At 51.1% G+C, this 23,186-nt stretch overlaps 1 protein-coding gene across 1 annotated transcript in view; it reads right to left on the bottom strand.

Annotated features, from left to right (window-relative positions):
• The window catches only part of LOC144717911 (very long chain fatty acid elongase 5-like), a 29,302-nt gene extending 6,348 nt beyond the window's left edge, over positions 1-22,954 (bottom strand). The window contains exons 1-5 of the mRNA XM_078593714.1: positions 22,820-22,954; positions 10,318-10,462; positions 8,508-8,695; positions 3,006-3,083; positions 2,352-2,523 (exon numbers count right to left, since the gene is read on the bottom strand). Coding sequence (XP_078449840.1) covers positions 2,352-2,523; positions 3,006-3,083; positions 8,508-8,695; positions 10,318-10,375 — 496 coding nt within the window. The 5' untranslated portion in view covers positions 10,376-10,462; positions 22,820-22,954. The remainder of the gene's footprint in view (positions 1-2,351; positions 2,524-3,005; positions 3,084-8,507; positions 8,696-10,317; positions 10,463-22,819) is intronic.
• Positions 22,955-23,186: the final 232 nt, after the last annotated feature.

Consider the following 23,186-nt stretch of genomic DNA (forward strand, 5'->3'; position numbering starts at 1 on the left):
GCGAAACACATTTTAATTGAATATAGAGAACGAAGGTTGATTAATTGAATTAATCACAATTCCACGATATTCACATCCACGTATCTTCCTCGATCCAGTCACCGTTGTCAACAATGTAATAACACAATTAACGGAAGTTCTCCTTGCGTGGCTTGTGCAGCAGAGATGTCTAAGCCAGTCTGACAATTACCACTTCGTTATCCAACCACTTGCTGTGACAATGCACAGATTCGTCTGTCCTTGGTTTAATGCAGTCGTCCAAGTCCAGATTACCTGTGCAATGTAACAACGGAAGATGCTGGCTCCCTCTGGCCTGGCCTGCGTAATCGCACTGTCGTACGTGACCTTTCCCCAGCACTTTTTCCGGTGATTTATTGCAACGTAAAAAAAAAACCAGTTGGGTGAACGTGACCGAAACCGTGCTCATTGCTAACAGCCTCGAACCACTGTACCTTCATGAATTTATGAATAAGCTTTAACCCCAACTTCAATTTCACAAATGGTGATGTGGCACAATTGCACATTATCCCCTGCTGCACTAAACTACTGTTGTATATATATTATATATGTGTGTGTATATATATATAAATATTAACAGGGCTCTTCAATGCATAATTACACAAATACGAACGGTTGTTACTGGTAGGAACCTACTGGTTACACCAGCCCACAGGGGATTATTGTGTCCGTCCGTCGTGCAGGGGAGGGTGGGGAGGGGCTGGGTGGGGAGGGTGGGGAGGGGCTGGGTGGGGAGGTTGGGGAGGGGCTGGGTGGGGAGGGTGGGGAGGGGCTGGGTGGGGAGGGTGGGGCTGGGTGGGAGGGGTGGGGCTGGGTGGGGGTGGGAGGGGTGGGGCTGGGTGGGGAGGGGCTGGTCATCCCGTGGTGCCCTTATAAAACTCAACGTTTAACCTACTCACGCCGGCTTGTGCCCGCCCTCATAGTCGGACATATTTGCGGAATACACCACGCCGCCGTTGACCCTGGCCATTGACCGAGCAACCCAACGTTCCTACCATCTCCCTCCGCAGGAATGTGTTTTGTCAATCCACTGTTGGATGAGGGCCTCCCCACGCCATGTGGGTCACGGAGGATGATTTGATCTTTTCCCACGCTGGTCGGTCAGCGTTGGTCAAGGTGTACGTATGTACGTTGAACTTATTTCGCACCGTACGTAGACAACCGACGCCTCGGAAGAGGCTGAAAATTCACTTCAGCCCATGGTATAGCTTCACACTCCTATATCCAATAATGCATGAGACTCGCAGTAACCTCCGCATGATAATAACATGAATTGTTTTCAACCCTCTGTAAATCCACCGCTTGATAAAAAAAACCTGGCAAGGCCATTTGTGGGTCATGGGTATTGTTGAAACGTACTTTTCCCCGCTGGAGGTGTGGGAGGGAGCGATTCAAATATCACTGCACCTCCGATTAGCAGGGTTGGCTACATACAAGCTCGAAAGAAGTTCAACGCTGATGTTGGCCATGGCCCGAAATTGTCGTCCGGTTGGCCGGGTTTAGAACCCCAGTGCACTTGGAACTGCGCCTCGCCACCACTGGAGCGAAGCTATTTTGAGCCGAGACTAAAATGTCTCTTCCCCCCCCCCCCCCCCCAAAAATAATTTCAGAAAAGTGCTTTTCTCTTTTGGTCGTCACCGAAGAGCTATCGTCGTACATAATTTATACACGATGAATAATTGACTCAACTAAGCTGCCATGTAGAGCATTTATATTTCAGTGTGCTTTGCGGGAATAGCATGGTCTGACATACGAGCGAGCACCTTGTGGTGATTTTTTTTACGAGTGTTCGTGGCAGCAAAAAATGTCAGCATAATTCAATAAGCCAAGTTTATGGCGTATATGCAAGAGGGCTTGTGGCTTATACGCAGGAGACTGCTGAGTTGCAGGAAAATAACGATTTACCCCCCCCCCCCCCATAGCAATGCAGCCAATTGTTACGATTCGAGGGCCGTGATCTTGGGTAACGATTCGATTTGAGAATCATATATGTTTTAGCACGGTTGGCTACGTAGGGTGCGAAAGACGTTCAACATGCATACATGTGGTTGACAACAACCACGTGATGGTTGACCTCACGGTATTTTTTACAGGGACAGCTTCCCCTGGTGGATGGAGGGGGGGGGGGTGCCCTGACCAGACAGCAGCAAGGGGGCAATTGGTAAGGTTGAAAGTTAGGATGTGATGACAAGGTGCTTGGAGTGGCTGAGGCAATCAGGCGAAGCATACGTCTGTTATCCTGGAAACCTTCAAGGAAGGATCGGTGTAAATTCATCACTCGACCGCCAATCGCCTCGCCGACTCTACCGTGCAGTGCGTGCTTGATTGCTCACTGTGGCCGGTGGGAATCCAGTTCATGACGAACCACCAGATGTTCAGCATGGTCGCGTGGTGGTAGACGTGCAGCACGCTGACCTGGCTGATTTTCTTGCGCAGCACGAAGAACACCGTGTCCATCAGCTCAATGGATTTGGAGAAGTAGTACCACCACAGGACACGAGCCACCTGCGGGAAAGCGACGGAAGAGTCCGGGCGTTCCTTTTGTGAAAACGGTGGCGCCTTCGGGCGTTCGTGCGTTCCGAGGTGGGGCGGAGCGCTCGGTCGCTATCGCGCCGCACTCGACAGAATTAAATGTAAAGTGGTCGGGTTGATTGATAACCTACGCCGGTCACCCGCTCACCGACCATAAAGGGAAAGTTTATAATTAGGAGACGTTTTGGGCAATGGCCCTTCTTCATGGCACTGTATTAACCAGGGCGGCCGTGGGGCTCGAACATGGAACCTCTGCAACAAGAGGCTAGTGCTCTATCGGTCCGTCAACTGGGAAAAGGAAGGACGGAAAAAAGCGTATAACACCGTTGCCTCACTTGGAGCAAAACTTAGCAAGACCCTCCTGAAAATGGCCTTGAGATCAGGTGAGGCTTTCCCGGGTTAAAAAAAAAAACATGTATACATTTTTATTAAAGTAAAAAAAAGTTAATGTTTACCTTCACGTCCACGTCACCGCTGCTGCGGGTGTTTTGGCATTTGAGGCTGTAGTTTCCCTGCCACGCTCCCACACACAGCTGTGAAGAGAGATAAGGCGTTGCGTGTGACAGTGGCAATCGTCAGTGGCGCGATGTTTAATGTGCTCATAAAAATTACATCACGTTGCTCAACAGCGGGCGGTGGCTTTGGTGAGAACTTCATCCAGCAGTGGATTGACCATGGCTGCTGACAGTTGCATGCAAGAGGACCATTCTGCAGTGACAAACTGTCCCACCTGATGACGATTGCTTGTGTTGCGATCGAAACGTCGTGATCTATTATTTTTCTACCTACGTGACTTTACCGAAAGAACCAAAGAGTATGGATTCCTGCAGTCACGAAAGCTTCAAATCAAGATCTCCCCCCTTCTTGCCAGCATGGTGAAGTATGGCCAAACAATACTCAATGACCAACAATGCCACGGGGAGGGCCTACATTCACCATTGGATTGACAAAGGGCTGATTATTATAGATATTTGCTTTATTTAATTATTATTACTGTGCTACCCACATCCTGACCATTTTACAAGATGCAAAGTTCGACTGTTGAGTTTAAATGCCACAAGCTGCAGCGATCGACACCACGTTTCCCACGGCGGACATTTGGTGGTGCTAAACATTTAGCCAGTGAGCAATGTTACATAAAGGTCACGCACGGGTGATACACCTAACTAATTGTGCTCCACCTGAGACTCGTGTGAATGTACTTATGTACCTCAATGGTTCAGTGTACACGTGTAGAATTATTTAAATAGTCTATTCGAAGTATCTTGAGCAGACGGTTGAGGTGAGATGTCTTGTCAACAATGTGCCGCAACATGGACCCAGCGCTCCATTTGTAACTCCTCTGTGACCTTCAATATTTTGAAATTGTCATGAAATGTGTTTTAAAAAAATTAAAATACAATTATTTTCGCCTTTTTCCAAAGTTTTGTCCCCATTCTGCTTTCGACGTCACGAGACGAAAAATCCATTTCAAAATTTCACAGAGCGTCGCAGAATGTAGATTTGAAGTTTTCGGTAAAGTCACGTAGGTATAAAATAAAATAAATGACCCTTTTGCCCTCTTCAGCAATTGTTTCTTGCTGTAGTTGTCCCACCTGATAAAGGGGCACTTGTGTTGCGCCCGAAACATCGTGATTTAATTTATTTTATTTTATACCTACGTGACTTTATCGAAAGAACCAAAGAGTACGTTGCAGAATGGTCCATAGAAGCGGACATCACAGAACTACTTCTGAGTTCTCTAAGAGGCTTCATGTCCACACCATGGTGGCAGTGCCTTGCTCCTGCTGTTATGGAGCCACTCATGCAGCCAGCTATGGTTGCAAAGTTTGGTCGTGCATGTTATGTATATCGTTTATTGTTAAATGTGAATCACAGTTCCTATGATCACTGTTACATTGTTTTTATAGCTTTATGTTGGTGATTTTGAAAACGTTTTGGTTTAGCCATGTTTGTTTGTTGTAGTACAGAGTTAGCCTGATAACTTTAATCTACATTGTGTTATGTTTGTTATTGTTTGACTTGCAACCCACTGGGTTTTTTGCACACAGCGTTGAAATACGGTGTTTTTTCTGGAAGACTTTGCTGTTTTTTCCAGGATTTTTCTGTTGCGCGTAGTCACTTTAAGATGTTTCTTGTTCATGTTTTTGTTTTGTTGCGGTTGCACCCAAGTCAAGATCCGCATGGCTCACAGGGTTATACCGAATAAATGAAACTGCAAAACTGAAACTGAACCTTTGCCCCACTGCAGAGCAACGTTAGTCGCAAAACAATCAAACGGATAATTTAAATTCTCAGGGCAACCTTTTTTGTCGTTGCCGAAATTAAGTTGAACGCCACCTTTAACATGATTCCTTATGTGTCCAACCATTGGCGATTCGGATGAGCCCATGAACTCGCTGCACTGCGGCAGCTGGTTTTATGACGGGCGGTGGTCTGTATTTGAAAGCGGGTTTCTTCGCGGTACCAGCTCAGTGACATGACCTCTGAACCACCTGGCCACTTTTTCTGCTGTTTTTTCCTGGATTTTTCTGTTTGCGCATAGTCACTTTGAGATGTTTTCTTGTTCATGTTTTTGTTTTTTGTTTGTTGCGGTTGCACCCGATTCAAGAGCCGAATGGCTCACAGGGCTATACCAAATAAATGAAACTGAAATGAAACTGAATGTCAACTTGTTTGAACCTTGCAAAAAATAAAAACCCAGCCCAAACTTTGAATGGTCAGTTTATGAACGGCGTTAAAACGGAGGTGTACTCGTGTCGCGAGTCTCTAATGTGCCGGTGCGAATAGAAAACCCAGATATCTCCTGACACGTAATAATAAATCACGGGAAGTATTACGTGTCTTACGGGGGCGTGCAATTAGATGAGATGGAGACAGCCTGGAGACGTTAGGTCACGCAAGGGAAATGAGCTGAAGGTCGCTTTGAGACTAGATGACTGGATGATGAAGTAAAGGAGATTACTAGGGGGAATTATAATTTTTTTTCAACATTCAAAGAGGAGGAATGCCTCAACTTTGTGAACTGCAAAAAACTAAATCTGGCAGAGGAATCGCTTGAGGTCGTCAAAAGCTTACAGATAACTGGTGAACAAAAATCATAATCGATATCAATTGATGAACCAATGCCGTTTTCCCACCAATGTTCAACAAAAGCTGAAAGCATGAGCATGTAAAAAATAAAATACGCGTAAAAAAAAGAATATAGATCCAGACCATATTTTTTGGCAGCAGTGATGTTCAAGCCTAACCAAGTGGCCCTTTTCTACCCAAGACAAAATTTAAACGGCGTAAAAACAAAGAGGGCATTGTGAATCCCTTATGAGAACTACAAGAACCTCGTGTGTGTGTATGTGTCTTTGTGTGCTTGTGTCCCTGACTCGCTGAAAGGAAGAGCCCGGTCACGCCATTCGCTGCTTCTGATAGCGCACAAAGAGTCCTGGAGTGTTGGGACGCGGCCCATGGCTTCGGGGTGGGGGCCTCTCATTAACATTCAGATGGGGTGGCACCGTTGCGTTGCCCGACGCGTAACTGGGAGACCGCCGTTTTACACACACACACACAAGCCCACAATCTCCCTCTCTCTCTCAAGATGGTTCTCTTAATCAGCCTTGTGCCCGGTGGATACTTACGAGTACAGCACGGCGCTGGGGTTTTGATTGCTGCGTGGCCACCACCACCACCCCACCACCCACCCACCACGGGAAATGTTTGTGGGAGAGTTACGGTGAAAGTTCAAGTTTACGTTTGTTCCACCAGGTGAGTCCAAGATGAGACTCGTTTGCGTGAAGTGACCCTGGGTTGCGATGGTAACCTGCGGTTGTTTTGCTCACGCCTCTGCTGGCAGGAGGGCCTGCACCAGCATGGCTTTAGAGAGTCACTCCCCCTTCGAGGGTGTTTGGCCTACTCTTCCACTCAAACGTCTTGGGAGGGGGTGGGAGTACCCACACTTTACACCGCCACACGTTACTTGCCGATCGTCTGTACGGTGTGTACGTTGAACTTCTTTCGCAACGTACTTTGCCAAACGTACTAATTGGAGCTGCGGGGGATGGACAACAAACTAAACACAAAAAGCATTAAAAAAAAGTTTTCAATCTAGATTTAAAAGTGCTTGACTGTAGTGTACCCATTTACTGTTTACCGCTGGGTGGACATAGTTGGAGGGATTCATGAATAAAGTGCCATTGTTTAAACTGCCGTGCCGGAAAATTGAACCAATGACCTCTAGAATGCAAGTCGAGTGTGCTGACCATTGCACAGTGTGCTGTTACCGGACGAATACATGATGAGGTTGGACTCGTTACACATAAAGTGCTTGCCACAAATGAACCACAATACCTTGCTGAGCTTGTCAAGGGGAATAAACCATCACGCGAATCTCCGGTTATCCTCGCGGCGGCTTTTGACGAGCCATCGCGTGCTTTCGGATGCGCTTCTGTGGCCGTCTGGAACGCACCTCCTTCCGATATTAGGAAGTCAGTGGAGCCATGCACTGTTATATTTAGATTGAAAACTATTTTTTTTTTGGAAGAACTTTCTGTGTTTAGTTTGTTGTCCTTCCCCCGCACCTCCGTTTGGCAGGTGTTGTTGTTGAACTTCTTTCGCACCGTACGTGGCCAACCGTGCAAATCGGAGGCGGTGGGGGAAGGACATCAAACTCAACACAAGAAGCAGTTCTAAATAAATGAGTTTTCCCATCTAGATTTAAAAGTGCATCGCTCCCAGTGGTTTTCTAATATCGTGAACAAGAGCGTTCCAGACGGCCGCACAAGCGCATCTGAAAGCGCGCGATGCGGTGACCTTCTCTGTTCGATGGTCAGCCAAAAGCCACTGCGAGGATGCCCGGAGTTCTCGTGGTGGTTCATGCTTCTTGACGAGACCATAAAAGTGAATGCCACCTTCTAGGGAAGCCAGCAGTGGTTGTCCGATGTAAAGCATCAACCGCCCTTCCAAGGGAATGTGTAATGCTGGCTCAGGGTTGTAAACAGGAATTCATTACCGACCCATACTCATTTGAGTGAGAAAACGCCTTGAGTTTTAAAGCAAGTAATCTACCATTAATCCTGCTGTTGTTTGACTCGATAAAATTACTTTACCGATCAAGCATATTCTCGTGAATATGAGAACAAGCACAAGCACAAACAACCGAAACTCATCGCACACATTTATAATGATGAAATAATTCTTCGTCAATTACATCGAGCCTAAAGGAAAAGTAATAATACATACTGTGACTCTTCTGGCAATTTCCCTTCTTCATAGCAGACAGCAGCGAGATGTCTCTGCGTTGAATGCGCGCTGTTGTTCAGAAGCATCAAGGTCGTCTAATTTAGGGCAGCGTTACCGATCAGTGTGTCGACTTTAGGGAGCGATGCTGGGTAGCTAACTGTGCAAATGTGACACTGCGTGACTTTCACTTGACTTGCAATTGCTATATATATACACACACACACTGCAGATACTGTGACTTTCGCTGAGAAAATGCTGGTCTCTGCAGGCCCATTAAGCACAAGCAGTGAAATCAATTCCGACACTCGCAGGCAGCAGTGCTTGTGCCTAATGGCAAATTCCCACGGCCACGCCTGATCAGAAGCCTGGGTGTTCCTACGGGATGGAAAACTCCGTACCCCAAGCAATTATAACAGCACGAGGTTTTTCTCTGACGTTTTGCCACCCTCCCCCCCCACCCCCATGTTAATATTCCCTTGAATGTCGAGTCGTAAAACAAGAAATGCTTTCCATTCGGAACTCCTGCAGCGAGCGGTGCGTTGTACCCCAGAGTGTGAATGAAAAAAATCAATCTTCACGGTTGCATTTGCTACCATCACCGCTGGCTCCTTGCAGGGGTGGGCGGGGGGGAGGTGGTGTGGATGGGTGGCGGGGGGCTGGCGCGCGCACCTGCACGCGCGCACCTGCACGCACGCACCTGCACGCACGCACCTGCACGCACGCACCTGCACGAACATGTAGACGGAGAGGAGTGTGACGAGGAAGTTGTAGACCACCATGGAGGCGCGCAAGCCGAGGGGCTGCCGGTTGCGCATGCACGCGCTCCCCAGCCAGATGAAGGCGAAGTAGAGGGCGGTGACGGCGGCGGTCGGCACGTACGAGTCGAGCAGGGGCCAGCCGCGGACGCGCGCATCTGCGGCGTGACAGCGGAGGCGGCGGCGCTGACGTTAAAGGTGACAACCGAGCGATCATAGAGCTCAGCCCCCCCCCCTCTCCCCTCCCCCCCCCCCCACAGTTGATCAGCAAGCAGGTCGTGTGTGTTGCGGGGTAAAGTGTGGGTTCCGCCACATCTTCTCCAAGACATCCGGCCAGCAAGGAAGAGCAGGCCAAGCTCACCCTTTCAAAGCCCCCTCGAACGAAGGCCATTCTGCCAACAGCGGCGTGAGCCATGCGGTCCCGGGGCCGAATCTGTAGCGCATTTGCCCACCTATAGCTGTGATCAAATCGCCAGGTATGCTCGCCCGATCCAGGTGGAGACCTCGCTCGGGTTGAGACGAGCAAAGTGCTTGGATGCTCGACCAGCATGGACATAGCAGGGCAGTAGTGTTGCAGGCTGTGAGCTTGTAGGCGGCTAAGGGAGTGCGTAAAATTCGAAATGTTTCACCGTTGTTTTTATGTTGTCAGATCTCTACATGCACCCGCCTTCACCAGCATGGGGAAGTATGGTCAAACAAAACCCCCCCCGTGACCCGTACGGTGTGTGGGGAGACCTTGGGCAGGGGACTCGTTCAGATGTAACTCGCCGCTCATGTGAGCCGTGCCCATGGATTCGAACTCGAGTTTGATGGGGGAGGGTTTTGGAGAGCAAAGCGAGATGCACCATTGCACCACTGCACCACCCCTTCCCCGCTGAAGTGCAAACCCGAGCCGTAGTTGACAGCTCCCGGCGTTTTGGGTGACACGTTTACGTGTCCCTTTCCTGTTATCATTGTAATTAACCCCGTCACGTATTATACTGTTTAACATTTGCTGCAGAAGTAACTTAATACTGTATCATCAACAGGTCCGGTCACGGCACATGTTTGAAATTGAAATATAAAACGTTCGTTTTTCGTATGTTTGTAGTTATAAGCATAGACTTCGTTATATTTGTGCCACATTTCAGCTTCATAGCTCTTCCAGAACATCGCTTGTATTTTACACGAGAATCATGCAAAGCTAACGGCGCAGCCGTGCAATTCCCTGCTGACGTCACTGCTAGTGGAAGAGCCTCCGCCGAGAGGAAGCTCCAGACAAACCCTCTAGAGGGTATTTGGCCTACTCTTCCACACTGGCCAGATGTCTTGGAAGAGGTGTGAGTAGCCACACTTTCCCCCGCCACACGCAACCTCCCTAATGACTGTGTCGTCATACACCACTCACGTACGTGTGTTGAACTCCTTTCGCACCGTACGTAGCCAATCGTGCTAATCGGAGGTGCGAGGAAGGATAGCGAAATCAACACAACAAAATCAGTTCTAAAGAAATTTCTTTTGAATCTACATTTAAATGTGCATAGCTCCAGTGGCTTCCTAATAACGGAAGAGCGTTCCAGACGGCCGCTGAAGTGCGTCTGAAAGCGAGCGAGGAGGGCGATTTAAGAAACTTGCATCCAATTATTTCGACTGGGGGCCTCTGGATTTGCAAGCGCAGTCAGTTCGCCGTTACAGCGCGGCACCATCACCAACAGTCCATCACACGTGTTCAATATGCCACACGTGGCCAGAATATACATTTAGAATGAATCATTGTTGTTGTTAAGTGCGTGGATCTCACCTCTGGGGCCCAGCAATTTCTCAAAGTATCCATTGAGTGTTTTATCCAAGAATTCCATGGCCCAGTCGCTTGCATCCAACAGCGTCGCAAATGCTTCCACGCGCCCCTCGCTGCAGAGTCTTTCTCCCCGCCCCCTCCGCCTGGCCTATATAGGGCGACAGCGATTATGGGTCACGGTTAGCCGTCCTTACGACAGCAGATTGTGCTCGCCGATAGTCGTGGACATTGCGCAATGCGCGGCACGACGAAACGCGCGCGTTCGGCCGCTCCGCTGGGATTCTCGAAAGTGGCCGGGCGGGCGGGCGGGCGGTCGGCGGCACCGACGTTGGAGGCGGCGCGAGCTTCGTTGCGCAACGAAGCGGTGGCCGAGTCGTCTTGGACACGCGCGCGCGCACGCACGCACACGCACACACGCGCACACACACACACGAATAACCAGCAGCGTCGTTGCACACGCGGTTACGCGTGCGGGCTTGCGCGTGTGTGTGTGTGCGTGTGTGTGCGTGTGTGCGTGCGTGCGTGTGTGTGCGTGTGTGCGGGCGCGTGTGTGTGTGTGCGTGTGTGTGCGTGTGTGCGTGCGTGTGTGTGCGTGTGTATGCGTGTGTGCGTGTGTGTGCGTGTGTGTGTGCGTGCGTGTGTATGCGTGTGTATGCGTGTGTGCGTGCGTGTGTATGCGTGTGTATGCGTGTGTGTGTGCGTGTGTGTGTGCGTGCGTGTGTATGCGTGTGTATGCGTGTGTGTGTGCGTGTGCGTGTGTGTGTGTGTGCGTGTGTGTACGTGCGTGTGTGTGTGCGTGTGTGTGCGTGTGTGCGCGCATTTACCGGCGATAAACGGGTGGATTGGAGCTGTCAGTGTTTTTTTGTGCTGAAGTTGACAGGCGGGAGGATTGGTGTTGCACTTCGGGGGACTTTAGCCCGCATTTTTACACGAGGCTCTCTCACACTCGACCCGATCCAAAGTTCTTACTCCACTCACCCCACCCCTCGCCCCACCCCTCCGCCCGAAATCCAATGTAACGTTCAAGTAACGTCTCACGGCGCTTCCTCCTCTCGGATGATGATAAGTACGTTCAGGTGCAACATTCAAAAGTAAGAATTTTATCATCGTGAACATGAACCCATCGGAGGAGCGGGGGGAGGACAACAGGCTGAGAACAAAAAGCGGTTCTCAAGAAATTAGCTTTCAATCTCGCTACGAACCTGGCTTAACTCTGATCAGCTTCTTCGATCTGGTGAGATGGGGCTCATTTCGGCTGATTCGGTCGCGGGCAAAAATAAAGCTTGCAAGCAATGTGAAGTTAATGGCTTAATGCCCCCCCAAAAAAAGCCAGGCTCCCCACACTTACGAAGCAAGGTTATAAATTGGTGCTGGACGTGGAAGTACTTCGAGTGACCTCTGCTCACCCGACTGTAAAACGGTGAAATGCGGGAACTCAACATCTCTCGTTGCGGTAACGCTGAGCGCGGGTCCCATCAATGATGCATCACCTGCGTGCCGCGTACGCGATGCAGCGTTTGTCACGCGTCCCCGGAGAAGAGCCTACGGTGGGTGCTTGCTCGCAAGGGATCTCTTCTGCCATGCGCTCGCTCTCGATCATCGAGGGCTGATTATTCTGAAGCAGCCGAGTGTGGTTTTTGTTGTTGTCTAAATCGAAAATACCCGTCCCGTGTGCCTCTCCCGTTGATGTTCGCGAAGAGAGGGCTCTTCGAGAGAGTTCTAAAGAAGAGTTTTGTAACACTCGTTGGTTCTTTCGGTAAAGTCACGTAGAAAATAAAATGATAATAGAATACGACGTTTCGGTTGCAACACAAGCAACCATCATCAGGTAAGAATGAATGATAAAACACAGACACGGGAACATCATCGGCAGACACACATGCAGAGAGAAAGATACACACAAAGACACGCCGAGCGAGACACACGTACCAAGACAAACAGTTATGTAATACACAAACGCATTATTCTGGTAGGAACCTCCTGGTTACACCAGCCCACAGGGGATTATTGTGTCGGTCCGTCGTGCAGGGAGGGGCTGGGTGGGGAGGGAGGGACTGGGTCGGGAGGGGAGAGTGGGGAGGGTGGGGCTGGGTGGGGAGGGGAGGGTGGGGAGGGGCTGGGTGGGGAGGGGCTGGTCACCCCGTGGTGCCCTTATAAAACTCAACGTTTAACCTACTCACGCCGGCATGTGCCCGCCCTCACAGTCGGCCATATTTGTGGAATACACCACGCCGCCCTTGGCCCTGGCCATTGACCGAGCAACCCGACGTTCCTACCAGCTCCCTCCGCAGGAATGTGTTACTCTGCTGCGGAGAATCACATACAACAGACACCATGAGCAGAATTCCACCCTGTTTCCAAACGTGGACGAGAACAGCTTACGATCCAGCAACCTATCGGCTCTCCAGACCAGTTTCAGTGGAATGCCCTTGCAAAATTGGGTTCTGGTTCTCTCCTTACATTATGGCAGCATTATTTTCAGGAGATAAATGTTGATGTCGCGATCAGCGAGCCACCAGAGGGATTCTGATGGACTCGAGGGTGTTGTAGTCTTTGTGTGGAGTAAGGGCGGAGTTATGCTTCTGTTTGCTTTGAGGAATGTGATGTCACTTGACCTTCTTTCGCACCGTACGTAGGCAACCGTGGTAACCGCAGGTGCGGGGGGATGACACCAAACTTAACAGAAAAGGCCGTTCTGAAGGAATTCGTTTTCAATCGAGATAATGTAAAAGTGCATAGCTCCCAGTGGCTTCCTCGCATCAGAAGGAAGAGCGTTCCAGACGGCCGCAGAAGCGCATCCGAAAGCGCGCGATGCAGTGGGACGTAGGTTCCAGCTGAACGATATGTTTGAGTGGGGCCCCTGCGAGTATAGTTGCCCTTCTCTATACCCCCCCCCACCCCGTTTTACCACCACCACTACCACCAAATGTGTAAAAATAATCCAGAGTTATTCACATTGGTTGTTCAAGTTCTAGTTTTCTTCTTTTCAAATGCGAAAGTAGACGAATGGTGAAGCTGAATCACGAGCCAAAAACCAACGCTCTTTTAATGTTCGCCGTGCATGTCCGGTCGTAACACGCAGCGCGATGCTGCTGGTTTTAATGGCCACAGTAACCGTAGGATTTACGGGAGCGTTCATGTTTTGCATTTCAACCGTGGACATTTCAAACTCCAGAGCCCATAGCCCCTGAAGGCTGTGCGCGTGAATTCGGGCACGTTTCAACAGCTCTGCACGTTTGCACAGGCAGGCCTTGGCCGTGGGCCACGCGTGTATCGGCGCTTTGTTCTCAGCCGGTCTCGTCTTTCAGCTCCTGAAATAAAATGCGTTGTATTTTTTGTAGTTCTTTCTGGGCGCTGTTGCTGTTGGGAGCATCTTGACGTGTTCTCGGCAGACAATGACCACCGAGGTGTTTGCTCAGAGGAAGAAGGGTGACCGCAAAATGATCCACAAGTCGCTGCCAACAGCGCTGCTCGACGCGCAGATGCGTTCGTGACATTTCACAGTCGGGCATATTTGCGGAATACACCACGTCGCCGTTGACCCTGGCTATTGACCGAGCAACCCAACGTTCCTACCAGCTCCCTCCGCAGGAATGTGTTTAACTGTGAATAACCTGAGCAATAATTATAGATTACCATTGTGATTTATATGAATACATTACCTCCCCGCCCCCCACCTCACCCCCCTCTGGTCTTCGCACCTGATTGGCTCACAAGTGATGACATCAAGCGTATCCCTCTATTTAAGGCGGCAACAGGAGGATTCCTCCACATCTGTGGCTGTCGCCTGATGATGCTGGTTGTAATAACCGGCGCAATGTCGTACTTGAATTGTAAATGTTGTGGGTTTACTCTCCAACACACCGGTGTGCTGTACCAGTAACGAATTAGCACGTTTTGTTTATGTGACAAACCTTACTAATCGGCCGTGCCGGGTCGCGGCGGGTTTAACGACACATTTATATTTACGCGATCTAACCCAAAAACACCTCTTATGGATATGTCTTCTCTAACTCGCGCATGTTTCCTGATATTCTCTGTTGATATCTAAAAACGTGCATATTGTACATACACGACCGACCCATATATTTACAATCCATTCATTTTTTTTACGCGAATAAATATTACAAATGGCGAGACGCTGACACTGTTTTGGAATTCATTTAATATATCGGACGCACTAAACTATACGAACGACCAAAAAATCACCGTCTGTTTGCCGGGCGGCGTTGGCTACGCACGTGGCCTGTGATCCAGCACTGGTGGAGGCAGCTAGGGTTGGTGGATCACGCGCAGATGTTGCGAAACTCTCTTCCCATCGGTGGTCTAAAGGTCGTATTTCGGCTTTCCAGGAAAATGCGGTAGCCTCGAAAAGTCTACTCGTTGTCTGTTCCATCTGCATGGTGTAGAGTGTTGCCCACTCACTCAATCGCGAGGTTTTCCTCCAGGTGTTCCCATTGCCACCGATCGAGTTAGCCAAACATCTCAATTTATGCATGTATGTACTCTGTATGTACACACCGGTGTGCTGTACTAATAACGAATTGGTCACGTTCTGTTTACGTGACAAACCTTACTAGTTGGCTGTGTCGGGTGGTGGCGGGTTTTAACGACACATTTTTATACTTACGCGATCTAACCCCCCAAACAAACCCTCTATTGTGGATGTACTGTATGTTGAGCTTCTTTCGGACCATACGTAGCCAACCGTGCGAATCGGAGGTGAGCGGGGAAAGGGCAACAAACTTATCGCAAACATTTTGAGGCCACAAAGCCACGGCGAAAGTTGGCGCCTATTCTGGTCGTCTTTTCGCTTCTTTGTGGTGCCCCACCACCTCTGTATCTAAGCAAATATGTGCGGCTATTTAGCCCGTTCATGATCACTGAATAAACAACGCGGTGCATCATCGCCTGTGTATTGCGGCTGGCAGTGCTCTGCCTTTCTGGCCTCTGGCTCCGGTCGCTAGGCTCCAGATCCAGGCTTGCTCAAGACACGAGGAAGCACCTCCCTCCCTCCCCCCTATCTCCAGGCTGGCTCAGAGGTCGCAAACGGGTTTTGATTCCTTACCCGTACCCGGCCGCACCAGGGTCGCAAACGGGAACCCGTACCCGGCCGTACCCGTACCCTACCCGTACCCTCCCGGGTACCCTCCCGGGTACGGGTAGACGGCAGGGCCGGCCCGAGGCATAAGCGAACTAAGCGGCTGCTTGGGGCCCCCTGGCCACCAGGGGGCCCCCGAATCGTTTTTTTTTACAATTAAATAACTTAAACAAGTGAAAACCTCACTGTATTCGTTTATAATATTCGCTATAACATTATAGTGTGACATTTGTGTCAATAATCTTCTAGCACAGATGAGTCTGCGTGGTGGGAGGGGGGCCCCCAAATCAAATTCTGCTTAGGGCCCCCAAGAGGCTCGGGCCGGCACTGGTAGACGGATTTCTCTAAAGAAAGCCGTCTCGGGTGTGGACCAATCAACTTCAAGGACAGTGCATATTATTATCATTATTATCAGAGTTGCTTCTTTTTGTTTGCTTTTTTGACTACTTGTGTTGTGGTTATTGCAAACATGATTCCTTGAATAAAGGTGTCAGTTTTGTACCAGTTTAAAAGGGTAAAAACCTACTACTATAGCGTCAGCCTCTTTAAGTTGTAAAAAAGCAGTATTATTATTATTATCGCTGATTGTACAAGTAATCCATTGAGATTTTTTTTGCTCGCTTTAAACTAAAGAGTTCTCCTGTAACGCGGTAGTTGCGTTCTTGAAGAAACGCAGCGTTATCGAAAAATCGCGTCATAATGAATAATATATCGGGGCAAAGCACAGTCCGCGATGACACGTGAGATGTGTACGCGGGCCGAACAAAGACCGAGGCGCGTAGGTAGCATCTAGAAGCATCCAGCAGCATCCCAGTGCCTTGTTGCGTGACGCTACGCCGAAGGCAGCTGCACGGCCGCTTATTCCTGCCCGCGGGACGTCGTTCCGTTCACTCGATCGCGTCATATGCAATTCGCATCCGCGCTATAAAAATTGTGTTCCCTAATACATTCATGGCGCTGTACCCAACTCGCGCTATGAACAGACTGTACGCGCAAATGATATTCCTCGAGGGCTGCAGCACCGGTTCAGATGTCACTGATGTTAGTTATGGCTCGGTTTTCAGCCTCTGCTGTTAATGTTAACTGTACTGTATGAAGCTTGCAATGCATGCATCGACATTGCGTGCGCGAGATTCAAACGTTCTTAGATTGTGTTGTCGGCCCCTCTCCGTGGTGTGGAGTATGCCAAGTGCAAAGTGTGTGTGGGGGGGGGGGCTGGAGTATCAGATAAGATTGGGGGGAGCTTGACCCATGGCACTGTAGAAGCTGTAATATCACAGCCCTCTGGACTCCATTTCATCAGAGTTTGTTCAGTAGCGCCAACTCCAGGCTCCGGAGTGTCCCAGTGACCCCAGCTCCAGGCTCCCGAGTGTCCCAGTAACCCCAGCTCCAGGCTCCGGAGTTTCCCAATGACCCCAACTCTAGGCTCCGGAGTTTCCCAGTGACCCCAACTCCAGGCTCCGGAGCGTCCCAGTGACCCCAGCTCCAGGCTCCGGAGTGTCCCAGTTACGGAGTATCCCAGTGACCCCAACTCCAGGCTCCGGAGTATCCCAGTGACCCCAGCTCCAGGCTCCAGAGTTTCCCAGTAACCCCAGCTCCAAGCTCCAGAGTTTCCCAGTGACCCCAGCTCCAGGCTCCGGAGTTTCCCAATGACCCCAGCTCCAGGCTCCGGAGTTTCCCAGTGACCCCAACTCCAAGCTCCGGAGTGTCCCAGTGACCCCAGCTCCAGGCTCCGGAGTTTCCCAGTGACCCCAGCTCCAGGCTCCGGAGTTTCCCAGTGGCCCCAGCTCCAGGCTCCGGAGTATCCCAGTGACCCCAGCACCAGGCTCCGGAGTTTCCCAGTGACCCCAGCTCCAGGCTCCGGAGTGTCCCAGTGACCCCAGCTCCAGGCTCCGGAGTTTCCCAGTGACCCCAGCTCCAGGCTCCGGAGTGTCCCAGTGACCCCAGCTCCAGGCTCCGGAGTTTCCCAGTGACCCCAGCTCCAGGCTCCGGAGTTTCCCAGTGACCCCAGCTCCAGGCTCCGGAGTTTCCCAGTGACCCCAGCTCCAGGCTCCGGAGTTTCCCAGTGACCCCAGCTCCAGGCTCCGGAGTGTCCCAGTGACCCCAGCTCCAGGCTCCGGAGTTTCCCAGTGACCCCAGCTCCAGGCTCCGGAGTTTCCCAGTGACCCCAGCTCCAGGCTCCGGAGTTTTCCAGTGACCCCAGCTCCAGGCTCCGGAGTGTCCCAGTGACCCCAGCTCCAGGCTCCGGAGTTTCCCAGTGACCCCAACTCTAAGCTCCGGAGTGTCCCAGTGACCCCAGCTCCAGGCTCCGGAGTTTCCCAGTGACCCCAGCTCCAGGCTCCGGAGTTTCCCAGTGACTCCAGCTCCAGGCTCCGGAGTGTCCCAGTGACCCCAGCTCCAAGCTCCGGAGTGTCCCAGTGACCCCAGCTCCAGGCTCCGGAGTTTCCCAGTGACCCCAGCTCCAGGCTCCGGAGTTTCCCAGTGACCCCAGCTCCAGGCTCCGGAGTGTCCCAGTTACGGAGTATCCCAGTGACCCCAACTCCAGGCTCCGGAGTATCCCAGTGACCCCAACTCCAGGCTCCAGAGTTTCCCAGTGACCCCAGCTCCAAGCTCCGGAGTTTCACAGTGACCCCAGCTCCAGGCTCCGGAGTTTCCCAATGACCCCAGCTCCAGGCTCCACACTGAAACTCTGCTCAGGTTTTGGGGCCTCGGAGCCATTGACCTGGCCAACCTTAGCGTGTTAACGATCCATCTGTCACGAATGAAGCATCGGTGCATTAATTGTCTGATGATCCACGTGGCCTTCATTCCCCCCGCCCCCGCGTGTGGTGGCCTCGCGAGGTCGGCATGGGCCCTGGTGGCATGGAACGAAATGGGGTTCCCTCCCCCCCACCTCTCTCTCTTCGTAGCACCGCCTGGCCACTCGACGGTTCACGCCACTGAAAGCCCCGTGCGGGAAGTCAATGATCCCAACCGCCTGTCAATCAAATAAGCACGCACGTTTGCAAGCGTTGGACGAAGGCAGGGGCGGGGAACCTTTTTTCTGCCAAGGGCCATTTGGATATTTACAACATCATTCGCGGGCCATACAAAATTATCAACTTAAAAATTCGCCTGTTATATTTGGTCAAACATTTAATTAACTCGCCCCTAATGCGATGGCTGGAACTGCTTCTCCCTTTGGTGAGGCGTGCGATGTTAGCTGGTATTGATGATGATGATGCTACTCGCAACTGCTTTTCCAGGTTTGCTCCTAGATTTATTGAATTTCGAGTCCCGCCTGCGGTTGCCTTGGCAGGGCCACACCAAATGATTTCGCGGGCCTCATACGGCCCGCGGGCTGGACGTTTCCCATCCCTTGACTAAGGCCTCGCTCAACTCGGTTGCTACGATGACGGCGGCGGCAGCTTGCGGTCGTCCGCCTGTGTGACACCGGGCATGTCTGAGGAAGTGAAGGTGTGCTTGGATGGGATATTGACTCCTGGGGAATACTGGGTGTTGTGTAAGTTCACGGTGCGAGGTTGCGAGCAGCTGGTAGTATAGCAACAGATCCTCTAATCCATCCGTGCGGAGATTTTCGTTTTACCCTCCCCGTTCGCATGGGGGTTTAATCCTGGTAACTCCAGTTTCCTTGCATGTACAGTACAAAAATACTAATTAAAATGGAATTCACCAGACATCCCAATGCACAGCAGGACCCTCCTGCAAAAGAGTAGTGAGACTTAGTGAGGCTTTCCTGAGTAAACAAAGGACATTATTCTTATATTATTATAAATACAGGACATTATTACAATACTTTTGACGATATTAATAATCTGGAACTATTAATCGGGGCCTATGACCACATCACCCACTGTGCCTAATCTGGTCAGATTGCAGAAGCTAAGTAGGCTTGCACCTGAACGGTTTTTCGGATGGGCGACCACCGTGCATAACAGGTGTTATAGGCTGCGCTGGGCAACATTGTCAGCATAGGGCAGTGCAGCGCATCCACTGTTGTCCAGTACAATAGCACTAGCACGGTTTGGCGACGTGCGGCGCGAAAGAAGTTCAACATACACACATACGTGTGTATCCGTGCCCTCTGCCTTCATCAAATAGCATGGCGAAGGATCGTCACGTAATGCTCTCAAGACCTGCAGTGGCCTCGCCAGGCCCTCATCCAGCAGTGGATTGACAAAAAAGTGGGGGGGGGGGGGCGGTGGGGGCTGTGGGTGTACATTAATCGTGAGTTGGATTTGCGCTCTGCAAGCTGTGTGTAACTTGGGGTAAAGAATGTTCGCAAACGTGGCGCTCTGAATTGTCACTCGTCTCCTGGTCTCAGGTGACACGGGACCGCGAGGGTGCAGGTGTGCATCCTGGGAGTTCAATTGCATAAGCACGTGACCGTCGACGGACTATGTCGTGTTAAAGTCACGCAGATAGGTTCAAATAGTAATAATACAATAAACAAAATACCAGAGGTGGGACAAAGTCATTGTTATGCAAGTCCAAGTCGAGTCGCAAGTCATCAAATTCATGACTCGAGTCTGACTCGAGTCCAAGTCACATGACTCGAGTCCACATCTCAGAGGTGGGACAAAGTCATTGTTATGCAAGTCCAAGTCGAGTCGCAAGTCATCAAATTCATGACTCGAGTCTGACTCGAGTCCAAGTCACATGACTCGAGTCCACACCTCTGCAAAATACAATACGACGTTTCGATCGCAACACACTGCCCAACATCCGTCTCGTCTCGCTTTGTCCTCACGATAACTGCATCTCGTTGTTTTAACAACAACCCTCGCTCTCATAGGATGATAGGGACAGCTTACAATTGTGTCTTGTTATAAATAGGATTCAGCCCTTCATGTGATTATGGATATAATTCTTGTACAGTGTTGTGAGATGCAATTAGCACCCATGATGTTATTTATAATGCAACTTATGTTTAGTAATACTGTAGAAAATTATTACGGATAGGCTTTACCTTGTAATCTTAGTGGTAGTTAGTGCCTTACGCCAATGATCCTGGCTACGAACCAGCCTAGGAGCGTTCGGGAAGATACCGAATGAGGCATCTGATCCCACGCGATGCAGAACTGGGATGGCCTGGCACGTGACGTGTCGGTGCATGGCATTGTGCAATGGAATAGGACAATTGCCCGAAACGTTGCCTATGGGTAAGGGCGTTGCGCCTTTCGTTGTTGTTATTTGTCCTTGTGCACCACTGCCAACGTAGCATCACCACAGGCAGTAATCAGTTGGACATTGCTCTATTGTACGCTGTATGTCATTTGCGTTCGGTGCGTTATTTTAAGTTTACATTTCTGGGGGTCCCTTCCCCCCCAAAAAACCCCCCGTTATATTCCGAACACGGTATGTCCATCCACGTGCTTGCCAGGACAACATGTACAGTACATACGCTTCAATGACTTCACTACAACCTGCATTATTAATCGGTGTTCGGCGGGACAGTTTTGCGCTGCTAGGGTTGCCAACCGTCCGGGTTTGACCCGGGCGGTGCTGGAACTGGCAGTAGTGGTGCCATGGGTGGCGAGATGCTAACTACCTCGCCTGGTATACAGGAGGTCGTGGGTTCGATCCCAACCCTGACGATGCCTGCTGTATATTTGGAGTTTTCGTGTCTCTCTCTCTCTCATCATCACGGTGGCTAGGAGATGTTAACTACCTCGCCTGGTATACAGAAGGTCGTGGGTTCGACCCTGACGCCTGCTGTTTATTTGGAGTTTGCGTGTCTCTCTCTCATCATCATCATCACAGTGGCGGAGATGTTAACTACCTCGCCTGGTATGCAGGCGAGGTAGTTAACACGGCCGTGGGTTCGATCCCGACCCTGACGCCTGTGTGTTTGGGATTTCGCAGTATCTCTCTCCCCCGCGGTTTGCGTGGATTTTTCTCAGGGTCCTCGGGTTTTTTCCCCATCCACATTTGGAAGCGTACGTTTAGAGTATTTAGCTGCTATACATTTCCACGTGATAAGCCATCATTTGTGGGCAGGTCGCTTCTAAAAAATAGCTATTTAGCTCAGTGGGCCTGACCTGATGGCGATTCCAAAATGGGAGGTTAAAACAGGAGAAAAATTCACGCAATTACGGGGAGAAAGAGAGAATACGCAAACTTGGGATCGAACCCACGACCCCCTGTATACCAGGCGAGGTAGTTAACATCTCGCCACTGTGATGATGATGATGAGAGCGACACGCAAACTCCAAATATACAGCAGGCGTCAGGGTCGAACCCACAACCTCCTGTATACCAGGCGGGGTAGTTAACATCTCATAGCCACTGTGATGATGATGATGCTAGCGAGTAGCACCTAAGAAGGTGCCGGGTCCAGCAACCACGCCCGACCGACTTTGTCTCCCCAGCGGCGGTATTTACTGCACTCATTTTAGGCTGAGTCGACCTAGAGCAACGCCCAGGACCGGTTTGTCGCTGGCCGAGCGGGGAATCGAACTCGGGTGGCCGGGGTCCGTAGGGGCAAGGCGCTTGACCCCCACGCGACTGCTACCCCATCAGTGTGACATGCAGGCATCACAGACGCACTGTATGGCGTACACAGTCGGCGATATTCCCTGTGTGTGTGCGTGAGCCGCGTGAATCTTGAGCATCACCGGGGAGACAAAGGCGGCCTGGTGTGGGGTTTTTGTCGGCCACAACCGCCGCGCCCGGCCACACCGTGTGGTGTGGCGTGAACGCCTCCATTCAGTGCTGCTCGCTAACAGCCCTTGCCCCAAACAGCCCGTGGAGGTTACGCTATGGGCGACCTTTGTCTTTGTTCGCCTGCAATGTGCACACGCGGATGTCTCGCTTGTGTGATCAGATGTTGGGTTGTGTGCACGTCTGTGTGTGTGTGTGTACGCGTGTGTGTGTGTGTACGCGTGTGTGAACACGTCTGTCTGTTCACGCGTGTACACGTGTGGGTGCACGTCTGTGTGTGTTCACGCGTGTGTGCACGTGTGTGTGTGTGCACGTCTGTGTGTGCGTACACGCGTGTGTGTGTGCACGTCTGTGTGTGTGTTCACGTGTTATATGCACAGACGTGTGTGTGTGCACACGCATCACTTACAGCAAAGACAAATATCCCCCATATAACCTAAACAGACTGTAGGGGCAAGTGCTGTTAGCAAAGTACCGATGAAGGCCGGCACGGCACACGAGGGAGTGGGTGGCCAGCACCACGCCCGGCCGCCTTTGTCTCCCTAGTGGACATGTATACACACCGCACCGGGTACTCATTTGAGGCTGAGTCGACCTAGGGGAAGGCCCAGGACCGGTTAAGATAATCGTCACTGGGTGCTGACCGTGAGCGGGAATCGAACCCGGGCCTCCAGGTTCGCAGCGCAGCGCGCTAACCGCTACACGACCGCTCCCCACGCAAACAGCGTGCACGCATCTCACCGGGTCACTCAATGAGGCACCTTGACAGACGAGAGGCGCCCGGTGAAGAAGCAGCAGCAGCAGCAGCGTCCGACGGGAAGATCTCAGACTGCCGTTGTTGCAGCAGGCGGATGGACAGCTTCGGTGGTGCTGCTGCTGCTGTTTGCTCGTTTAGTGGGTGTGGGCTGACTGCAAGCGGTCTTCCCTGCGTTTCCCCCCCTCTCTCTCTCTTCCCCTCTCTCCCCCCCTCCTCTCTCTCTCTTCCCCTCTCTCCCCCCCCTCCTCTCTCTCCGCTCTCTCCCACCATCAACCACCAGCAGCAGCACGGCGGCACACACTGCCCTCAGCTATCGGGTAGTCACAGAGCGCCCTCCCCACCCCTACCCCA

This window comes from Lampetra planeri, chromosome 4 (genome assembly GCF_965212315.1).
Source record: "Lampetra planeri chromosome 4, kcLamPlan1.2.h2, whole genome shotgun sequence".
Lineage (NCBI taxonomy): Eukaryota > Metazoa > Chordata > Hyperoartia > Petromyzontiformes > Petromyzontidae > Lampetra > Lampetra planeri.